The sequence below is a fragment of the Toxotes jaculatrix genome, chromosome 12 (genome assembly GCF_017976425.1).
Source record: "Toxotes jaculatrix isolate fToxJac2 chromosome 12, fToxJac2.pri, whole genome shotgun sequence".
Taxonomy (NCBI): Eukaryota; Metazoa; Chordata; class Actinopteri; family Toxotidae; genus Toxotes; species Toxotes jaculatrix.
In genome coordinates, this window is record NC_054405.1 from 11,233,051 (window position 1) to 11,244,303 (window position 11,253).

The 11,253-nt window shown below is 40.9% G+C and overlaps 1 protein-coding gene across 1 annotated transcript; it reads left to right on the forward strand.

The window, feature by feature from the left end:
• Window positions 1-469: 469 nt before the first annotated feature.
• slc6a7 (solute carrier family 6 member 7) lies at window positions 470-10,451 on the forward strand. Its single transcript, XM_041051904.1, has 14 exons — window positions 470-710; window positions 2,202-2,439; window positions 2,938-3,069; window positions 3,818-4,028; window positions 5,042-5,180; window positions 5,298-5,432; window positions 5,561-5,664; window positions 5,746-5,870; window positions 6,111-6,223; window positions 6,319-6,456; window positions 6,561-6,660; window positions 6,864-6,982; window positions 8,386-8,559; window positions 8,739-10,451. Exons 1-14 carry the CDS (start codon window positions 645-647, stop codon window positions 8,907-8,909), a joined length of 1,965 nt encoding a protein of 654 aa, XP_040907838.1. The 5' UTR covers window positions 470-644; the 3' UTR covers window positions 8,910-10,451.
• Window positions 10,452-11,253: the final 802 nt, after the last annotated feature.

Below are 11,253 nucleotides of genomic sequence, written 5' to 3' on the forward strand. Positions count from 1 at the left end.
GTGACCACAAAAATAACCTTAGCTTAAGGTCCATGCACTTACCAGAGTTTTAAAACTACAAAACTACTACATCTATGTCAAAGGTCAAGAATGAAAGTGCATGACATTATTTTTGAAGTATACAACTTGTTCCTCATAGTACTGTTGTTGTTGCCTCTGTTTGTGGTACAGCCCAGGACCCATATAGTTTTCATATAACTTGCATAGAAAGGCTTTTTTGGTGAAACAAAGCATTGCACATATTTTTATCACAATAAAATAAATAATTTGGCTATAATCTCTAAAACAAACAAATAAACAAAGCTGTGTTTATTAATTCTGAAGCTGCCCACCTCCCTAGTTGCTCCCCACTTGCCCCTCCCCAAAACTCATCTCTCAAAACACAGCAGGTGAGGAGGACGTGTCTCCTCCTCCTCCTCCTCCTCCCTGCCCTTCACCTCACCGCCCACCGGCCTGTTTCCTTATCGTCATCGCTGATGTCTCCCTGCCGTGTCACAGTCGTTTAACGCCGAGCGACGGTACTTCTTCACCTGCCACTAAAACCTACAACACCATGGCGTACACCCAAGAGGACTTTTCCTTCTAACAATGTGGACTACGGAGCGATAAATCAAATAGTGAAGCGCCACCTCTGCGGGAGGGAAATGCAGGACGAAAGCGGCAAAGCAGCACCCGGGGGCCCCGATGTAACCACAGCAAACACAGCGCAGGTAGGAGCGGGTGGTAGCTGGCTCTTCACCGATGGGTCCGCGTTAAACCCGTCAGTCTGTGTGTGGGTTTATAAGAGATGTGCTTGGCTCTTTATGCAATGTGGGATCCCTTTCATTACACCTACCGGGGCTCTCAGAGGTCTTACCGGTCGTGGCAGGAAAAGTAAAGTTTCTTCAGGGAAGCGGTCTAACCTGTCCGTCCACATTGCTCTCAGCTCCCCGGCTTGTCCTCAGCCACAACAGCACAGAGGCGCTGTAGACGGTCGAGATAAAGCCTGAGTGTGTGAACTCAACAGATGTGTTTGCCCAGAGTTTTTTTCTCAAGCGGTGACACCACGGAGACAGATTCAGTGGGATTCTGCTGCAGTTCAGCATCATCAAAGCAATTTATCAATACCAATTATATTCGTTTCCTCAGAGGAGCAGCTTTGTGCCATTGAGGGGTGCAGTGCCTTGTTTATGTAATGTAATATACAGTGGTATTCTCAGTAAGTATAGAAGGTCTTTTTTGATAATCCATTAATCTTTAATTGATAAATGGGTAATTTGATTGATAGAAAAATAAACTATATTACTATTTATTAAGTAAATACTAACATTACTTAGTCTATGTTATGTTTGTTATATGTCTCCCTGTTTTACGTGCTGTCCTGTTAGACACTTGCTCATGTATACACACACACACACACACACACACACACACATCAGGGTTTACTAAGTTCCTAAGTTAGTAGAGATGTATTGCTTCTTGTGTTATATATTTGTTGATTGATGTTGAGGAATGAACAATATCTTATTCAGTCCTCTTGCTTTACTCTAGGCCCTGCAATTGGTTGAACACTTACTCCTTTGTTAGTTTTCTTATCAAAACAGTCGTCAAAACATTGTGCAGGACCTCAACTTCCTTTACTAGTTTCTATAGCAATGTCTCTAAGCTCTCACGCGTTAACATGTTAACATATATTTTCTTTGTGTAAATAAACCCTGGTTGTACCAGAAATCTCAAAGACATTAGATTTTGGACGGCCTAAACCTTGAACTGAATTTTAACGTTGTATGTGCGTCACTGTTGGATTATTAATGTTTGAACATACAACAATAACAGAAACAACACATAAAGCAGAACCTGTGATCTTAATCAGACTTCCTCCCTGCAACCTGACATGAGAAAATAGTTCCTCTCCTGCTTAGAGATGGATAGCCCTGCTGGAAGGGAGAAGGAAGAAATAGTCCATTTGATTGCTCCAGTTTGCTTGATAGATTGTTTTTGCTTGGTAGTGTACTTAACAGTGGATTTTAAGAATTGGCATTGATTAATTCTCACTTTACTAATAGAATAACGTCTAACTGACTAATCTATAAACGCCTTGAAAGCCTCATCATGAAAAAACAAAGAGAACTGATCCATTCCAGATTTTCACTAATATCTGTATTGCTGTATATCTCATTTCTGTTTTCACTGTCTTAGCTGTTTGCTTTTATTTCTTCTAGAATTCAGTACATTCGAATGGACATACCATCACTCAAAATGGCCACAACCCAGCAGCTACCCCTGTGTCACAGTCACAGTTTGAATCAAGATCCCAGAGTCCTGCACCCACTCCAACTCCGATTGTCCCGAGGGAGCAGTGGGGAGGGAAGTACGAGTTCCTGCTTTCCTGTATCGGATACTGCGTGGGACTGGGTAACGTGTGGCGGTTCCCCTACCTTTGTTACCGCAATGGAGGAGGTGAGTGGTCTACAAGCGTATCCATTTCCCTCTGTAATCTCAAATGCTTTAAATGCCAGAGTATATGTCTCTAATAATTTGTCCCACCCATTTTGGCAAGAGGAACTCTTTGTCCTGCCCTTGGGTGTGCCCTGTCCTCCTAATCAGTGCAGAGCTCTCCATGGCAGCGTTTGGTACTGGGAGCTGAACACAAAGCATTTCCTAATCCTATAAGTAGAGACAGTGTGTTTTTCCTTGATTACACACCAGACATGTGGTCTCCCAGTCTAACCCAGCCTTACATACTATGCATCTTCATCTGAAATCAAACAAGTTGGAACTCATCTGACTGTAAATCAGAATAACGTATGTCTGTGAACCTGCCACCTAGACGGAGGATGTGTAAGATAACCTGTCTCTACAGGCCGCCGGCTTGTAGCTGCACAAACCAAAGCCTCACTGCAGAGGTCTCTCCCAGCACCGCCCTTCCTCACGCTGACCTATTTCTGATCTTCACAGGTGTGTTTCTCATCCCCTACTTCATTATGCTCTTTGTTACGGGTGTTCCGCTCTTTCTCATGGAGCTGAGTTTAGGCCAGTATGGAGCGGCTGGCCCCATCACTGTGTGGAAGTGCTGCCCTCTGCTCAAAGGTAATGATCTGCTCCATCGTGCTTCTTAGTGCAGGAATTAGACACTTAAACACACTGTAAGCCAGTGACCCAACCTTGAAAACTTGTAGAGACAATTAACGTCAATTTAGTTCTCTAGGAACCTTGAGAATCCAGTTTGAACCATACATAATGATTTGCGTGAGCAGGATCTAAAGGTGACATCAAAAATGCCTGTGTCACCAGTCAATCCAGACTAACATAGTAGACCAGGAAGATAACTAGCTGAGTCACATCAGTGTGCCACCTCATTGTTATACGTCATGTGTCATGAGTTGCTAAATATAAACATCTGAAGAAGAAACCTGCAGGAACTGTCTTAGAGCTGCAAAATTCAGCCAGAAAAGCGGGTTTAATCATAAGAGTTGGTGTGTTGTTTTAAACTGAAAATGCCAGCAGCAGCTTGGCAGGCTGAATTAGGAGAGAGTTGAGGTGGAGTTCATTCAAGTGTTATAAAAGGAAATTAATATGTTCTGCTTAACAGTCCCAGCATTGAATGTCTAGAGTGCTGTAGTTAAGGGGCAGTACAGTCTGAGATGTTCATTAAATATATATTCTGCATATATATTGTTTCTTCAAAGGCAACTCCCACTTTATACAACACAGGGTTCATAGCTACATCTGCATTAAATGAAACTAACTGATATCTCATATACAATACCTGACACAATAATTTATATCCTGTTTTTATGAGATACCTGAGGCCTCTCTTTTGTTATTTCTTGTATAGGTATTGGCATTGGGATGCTGTGTGTGTCCACGCTGGTGTGTCTCTACTATAACGTCATTATAGCGTGGACGTTTTATTACCTGGGCAGCTCGTTCCAGAGCCCTCTGCCCTGGTCCTGTGACGCTGTAGCCAATGCAGCTCTGTGTGGTAATGGCACTGTTGGCAATAGCTCCACTGGTAAAGTCCTCAGCCCCACAGAAATTTTCTGGAAGTAAGTGCTTTGCTTTTTTTTTTTTTTTTTGCACCATCACTCACCTCTCCTCAAGCCGGCTTTGCAAATGTATACAGACTGTTGAACATGCATCTTCTTGCCATTATGCTTTTCATATTCAGAGAAGGTACAAATACATTTGTCATTCCATTTTGACAGACGTGTAAATTGGCTCTGGTATGACACACAAACCTTGTTCAAATACTGGCTTTTTACAGCAAACACCAGTATGACTGGACACCTTAAACTGGTTAAACTGTCACCTTTTCAGCTAATATGGCCAAGAACTTTATGTTACCTTACCTCACTGTGTAAGATTCCTATAAATATAATACATTAAACTATATATAAGCCTTGCATTTTGCTAGTAGAAGCCATTCTGATGTTTTCTAACAGCAGTTGTAAGGCATGATGATTATAGTACTTTGTAAGTAAAGTATCATAGTTACATCTCAGCTCTCTGAATACTTCTTGCATGAAAGGTTGTGTGGTGTTGTGAACATGGTAAAAGAGCTGTTATGGTCAGCCACGGTGCCATGATGACCATACTGTCTGCCAGTGAGCTGTTATAAGGCTGTTATGGCATCCAGCATCCACAATCTTTATCCATTATGATTACAGAGAGTGCAGTGTTCATAAGACTTTATAACCTTTCATGCAAAATGGATAAAGCTATTAGCATTTGCAATATTTGATATTGTCCAGTATTATAATCTCATGTACATTATATGTTACATTATACTGTATATGATACAGTATACATTATGAGGGCTTATTGCTCTGATTATACTTGTTACAGGACAGTATGTGAACCCATTTAATAGGAAATGTTCTTTGATGAAACTGGACTAAAATGTTGCCCATTTTACAAACCTACCATGATTTTAACACTGTTGAACAATGAAGGAAAATATTTGAACGCCCAACAGTCTGAATAATGGTCTTTATTGCGTGGCCATGGCTGTTGTAGAAGGTGTGCTGTAACGTTTGTGTTTGGCTTGTGTGTCTCGCAGTGAGCGTGTGCTGGGTGTAGTACACAGTAAGGGCCTTCATGACCCGGGCCCCGTTCGTTGGCCCCTGGCCCTGTGCCTCCTGGCTGCCTGGATCATCATCTTCCTGTGTATGCTCAAGGGCATCCGCAGCTCTGGCAAGGTGATTCAGCACAATGTTGTTATTGTCAGCTCCCACAAAACACACACACACACAGTCCTGCCCTTTGCTGCCATAACTTGTCGTCCTAACGCTTGTCTGTGTTGTCTGGGTTTTCAGGTGGTTTATGTAACAGCCACCTTCCCGTACTTTGTGCTCATTGTCCTGATCATCAGAGGTGCTACACTGGAGGGCTCTCTTCAGGGTGTTGCTTTCTACCTCACACCAGACTGGGGCCGATTAGCTAATGCACAGGTACTTCTGATGGTAGACTGGATAAATTTGAGGTTGAGGAGTCTGTGAACTCTGTTGCTGCTATAAGACAATATATAACAATATATATTTTCATTGTTTAAAGCATATTTCTCTCTGAAACATTGCAGGTATGGAATGACGCAGCATCACAGATCTTCTACTCCTTAGGTATTGGAGTTGGAGGGCTGCTTTCCATGGCCTCTTACAATAAGTTTGACAACAACGTCATCAGGTGAGTTTGTGCTCTGCTCTAACATTTGCTCCGTAGCTGTAGCCAGCTTCAGTCTCTTAATCGTGGTTCTTTTGATTTCAGGGACACTCTGATTATCACCACAGGAAACTGCAGCACCAGCTTCTTTGCAGGATTTGCTATTTTCTCAATCCTGGGTCACATGGCCTGGAGGAAGGGCGTGCCTGTTGGACAGGTGGCAGATACAGGTAGTTACACTGACCAGTTAAAACAGTAAAAAGCCCACTTTTGTGCAATTCTGCGTAGTTTTAAAAACTTCTTTGTCAATACATTCTCTCAAGATCATTTCACTTCATTGGTTTGGTTTGATATTTGTAGTCAGAGTAAGATATCTACTTTTACTTTTTAGTACAATACTTTAAACTTGCATGTTAATACTGTCTTGAACTCCATGTATTTACATGTGTTTTTTTTTTTTTTGCCTTCAGGCCCTGGGTTGGCCTTTGTTGCTTACCCAGAAGCCCTTGCTCTGCTGCCAGGCTCAGTGTTCTGGTCCATTCTGTTCTTCCTTATGCTCTTTATGCTGGGAATTGATACACTGGTAAGGCTGCACACTTTATCAGCTGTATGTTTGATAGTTGCTAAAATACGATTAATCTCCATATGTGTGATATCTTCTGATTTGCCACCTCACAGTTTGGCAACATGGAAGGCATCACCACCGCCGTGCTGGACGAGTTTCCGCAGCTCAGAAGGAACACGCTGCACAAGTCCTTGTTCTTGGGAGCGCTGTGTTTTTCCTTCTTCTTGATGGGTCTCCTGTTAGTAACTGACGTGAGTGTGTTTTCAACTGAACTGTAGGAAGTGAGGAATATTTCTGCAAATGCATGTTCTCTGTGATCAGACTCACATTTCCCTTGCTGTCTGTGTTTTCATAGGGAGGGATTTACTGGTTCACTCTCATTGACTCCTTCAGCACTAGTTTCGGCCTCATCATCATCACCCTCTTCATGTGCATTGGCATCTCCTTCTTCTATGGTAGCCCATCTCACTCCCCTAACCTTCACATCAAACTCCTCTAACACATCATCCGTTTTTTTTGTTTTTTTACTGCTGCATATCAGAAATTGTTTCTCTGTTTTGTTGTTGTTCTTATTAATGAATTCATTGAACACATTTTCTGTTATCTTGGTTTGTGCACAGTGCCTAATGTGCATCTCTTAATGAACTTTTCTTATTAGGTGTCAAGCAGTTTTGTCAAGACATTATTGATATGATCTGCCACTGCCCTCCCTGGTGCAGCAAAGTGTTGCTTTACTTCAAAGCATGCTGGGTTTTCTTCACTCCGTGTCTCCTGCTGGTGAGTAAACACATCAATTTTGATATTTCTTACTGGTAGACATGGGTATGATGTGACATCAGCATCGGTTATCTGTAATTAGTATGACAAATGCTTTTCACAACATCTATTACACTTCCTGAAATGCATACAGCTTATTTGTGCTATGTGAGTGCATTCGAAATAAATCCTAACTGACATTCAAAGGTTTTGTCATTTATTTCGAGGTGCGTGTTAGAGTGTAAGAACTCTGCAGATTTCAGCTCTTAGTTTGCTGTATTTACCCTTCACTCTGAGCTAAAAATGGCCTCCACTGTCTTGTCTGTGCAAACTGTTGACAAAAAAGGGAAATGTGGCAGCTGTGTTTATTGTTCATGAGAGCCATTTAAAAAGTAATAAACATAAGTTTGTCTTCTCTTATAGCACCTTACGCATTTTGGTTAAATGAGAGGGGAGAACAGCGTATTTGTCAAGTGTATTAATATGGTCTGACAGTTTGGTTCATCTGTTTTTGTGCCTGAAATTCCTTGAGGAGTCACCAGTTAATGGCCATTGAACTCCTTTTGGTTCTCACAATGATTTGATCCATTATGCTACTCATTTTCTTTTAGTATTTCAAACCACCTCACATCATATGATCTGAGTATCGGATACAAATCAATACAACCTCTATGGAGCACCGCAAACTGAAAATTCCTTACATTTGAGATTCTGTTTATCCGGCAGACAGTCATTTATTGTGTGTGGTTAAAAACAAAATATAAATTTTTATTAAGATTATTTTGACAAATTAGGAATTATGACTATTGTTAAGTACACAATGTCTAGTTATGACCTTCACTATGAGCTTGAGCGTACTGTTAAGCAAAAGCACAGATCATATGCAGTGCATATTATTGGTTTGTACCCTTTGCACAGTCCGTGTTACATCAACCCCTCTCTTGTTTCTGCGGCTCCTCTCTGTATGTTGCCTGAAGTAGAACTACCATCTACAGTAAGGCTGATGGATATTAAAATACCCTGTGACGGCATCTTTTTTTGTCATGTATTGTTGTACTTTCAAAGAGTAATTTGATGACGGGGTGAGACACTGCTGTCCCAGCGAGTTAAAAATAACCCATAAAAAAAGAAAAAAGTTGTTTATCAGACATCGAAGTAGAAGAAAGTGTGATAAAACAACTGTTACAAAAGTTCAAAGAAGCTAAAACAACCTCACTCATGAGAATTGTAGCCAAATATGCTGAAATCTTCACAACAACAGTAGTGAATAATTCAGAAGGAGAAACTGACATTCAATCTGAGTTCCTGCTGCAGCATTTCTCTGCTGGCCTTCTCAGCCTCTCTTCTTCTGTTACCATTGTGGCTTTTTGTTGAGATGAAACATTCCTCTGTTCACTCTATGCCCTTTCCCCTTTCGACTGTAGCTCATCCTGACGCACATCTTTATTGAGATGTACAACACATCGCTCCACTACGGGTCCTATGTGTACCCGCGGTGGGGTAAGGCGCTGGGCGTGTGCATGGGTGCGACCTGCTGTCTACAGATCCTCATCTGGGCCATTGTGGCCATCTGCAGGGAAACTGGAACACTGAAAGACGTCAGTATCACCCCACTATGTTTTTCTGTCACTGTGAGGTCTGGTTACACCCCTACCACAGTCACACTGACAGTATAGCTCCAGCTGACTGCCGCTGCTGTACCTGTTTAAATATATAACACCAGTAAGATGAAATGGTCTGGGTTGGAATGTTTCTGAGTGTCTCTTCTTTTTCGCAGCGTTTCCAGAAAGCGATTCGACCTCTGAATTCCTGGAGAGTGAACAACTTGAACAGCACCGGGAGAGTCGAGGAGCGAGTGGAGCCTGAGCGAGTGGAGGCTCCGTTCACTGTCACACTCACAGACATGGACTTTACTGCCATGACGTGGGAGGTGGGAAGGCAGGCGTGACAGCGGAGAGAACAGTGGTGAACGAGCAGCGATGAGCAAACTATGTTGTCAGGAGAAAGAGGAATTTATCATTATGTTATTTGCCCCAGCTTGGCTCTGGTGGCTGTGTCTGATCAGACTGTGTGTCCTGCAGGGCAGTGTGAATTATCTGCTTTATTTATACTATTATGTATGATTAAATAGTATTTTTTTAACTTTTTTTTTTGTTTTTACATTGTGTAGAATATAAAGTCACATCTGTAAAGTTTGGATCATCCTTAAACATTTGGATGAGCATGTTTCTGATCATAATTATCGTCATAGTCGTGTAGTACAATGAATTTCCATTAATAGCCATAAACAGTGGCTGGGGGACAGATTTGCTTTATCCTGTAGAAGGAGGGACAGAAAACGTGCAAAGACTCTTGACTGTGACCCGTCACAGCACTGATATACCTGGAGAAGTGACCAAAAATCATCAGCCTGCCAGCCTTACTGAGTCAGGAATACTTTTAATTCATCTTACGTTTTTTTTTAATGAATGGTTGCTAAAAAATAGTTATTGCTATAATAAGTAAATCAGTTGAAAAATAGCATGCCAAATGAACTATTTTTCAAGGTACTGTCCATGTGTCCATATGATAGTAGACACTAAGATGTTTTGTCTGACGGTCTGCATTTCAAATGAGCAGTTCCCACTGATTTCTGCAGAAAATGTAGCAATGAATTCTCTCCTAATGACAAATTTGCCGCTCACAATAAATAGCCATTGTCACTCTTATAACTATTCTGCACTTCTTCTCAGTGGGACTTCTAGAAGTTTCTGGCTAAACCTTTGTTGTATTTTTAAAAAAAAAATCAGTGGATATCTACACACAGGTTTCTAGTTCTTTACGTTATCTTGGTTTTTACAGTCCTTCAATGTCAAATTTCCACCTGTAGATTATCGTCATATCAATCTTGCAGTCTTGCTAACATTTCTCACAGCTTCAGAACATCCGAATTGCTTGTTAAAATGTTACTGTTATTGACAAAGTGACCATACTGCTTAATTTCTGAATGTGGAACATGAAGGAAAGAATAATTACAAAAACATCTCCCCCAGATGACACAGCTCACCTGGACACACGAGTCACTGATTAATGTGTTGAAATAGTTTTGATATTGTCATATATGACAAAAAAAATCTAATTTGGGGTAACTGATGAAAATTCCCCATCGTTTTCCAGCCTGTTTACTCAAAAACTATTTTCATTGGCTTACGTGATCACGTTGCAAATATGTAGATTACAGATCTGCCAAATCTGCAATGTCTGCATTTTTAAACCCTTTTAGTCACATGAAATTTTTAATTTTGCGTGTATTAATATTAAGGGGTGCTGTTTTCTCTTTCAAAGCATCTGTAAAGCAGGATCACTACTTTTAAACCTTTGATTACGAACATTTTATTATCCTTTGTTTTAGGATTGTATCATAAAACTTATCTTTTTGCCTTCTGTACACCTTGTTGCCATCCTCTTGTACATTGCTGTGCATAATTAAATTTTCTCAATGTCTTATTGAGAATATTGTTATTTATTGGTGATTTCTCTTTCAACTATGGAAAACTATTTAAAACTGTGAGAGAAGTATACTGTATATAGCCAAGCCATCAGTTTTATTTAGCTATTTTTTCTATTATTAAAAAAACTTATGGTGAACCTAATAGGAAGGGATGTAGTAGCCAGCTGGTGAGTGGACAATAAAGTTAAGCCCACATCCAGTACACACAGAAAAACTACTGCGTTTTAAACTGAGTTTGATAGAGGAAACAAAGAGGCTGTTTTCTAAATGTCTGATAATGATCAAAGGTTTTCTTAAACTTTGCAGTCATTTGAAATGACAATACGGTAATTTTCCCTCAAGAGGGCACTGATTGCTCATAGATTAGGCTGCGGGGAAGGCAGATTTAATCTGTGGTTGCATACTTAAACCTACGGAAGAGTGAGCGGTGAGAATAGATTATAACCTTTTTGACAATACTGGAATGGGTGCTCCCTTTATAAGTGAAATGACGAGGACGTGTGTAGGTTATGACTTGTGAAAAGCAGTTAAACAAGGTTTGCTTATCTTCTGGGCATAAGCACGATCTACATCCCTGTAATAACAGTATAATTGCATTCGACAAGCTGGAGAGATCACTTGCTTGCGTTACTCCCTACCGCACCGGGTAGTAGAGAAACCTTTTGTGACCCGCATGGATGGCGGGATATATGCTAATAACCGGATCTTACGTAGATATTTTTCCCGCGTTTTCATCTCGTGAGTCTGGGTTAGTTCGTTTTCGGTTTGTCACGTGATCCTGTGAATGCTCACTGCGCTCTGT

Bases quoted from the DNA above. Each gene is read 5' to 3' on its own strand.
- slc6a7 (XM_041051904.1), top strand. From the start codon at position 645: ATGCAGGACGAAAGCGGCAAAGCAGCACCCGGGGGCCCCGATGTAACC. The intron at 3,070-3,817 runs GTAATGATCTGC...TTTCTTGTATAG, and splicing joins GTGCTGCCCTCTGCTCAAAG to GTATTGGCATTGGGATGCTG. The intron at 5,433-5,560 runs GTACTTCTGATG...GAAACATTGCAG, and splicing joins GCCGATTAGCTAATGCACAG to GTATGGAATGACGCAGCATC.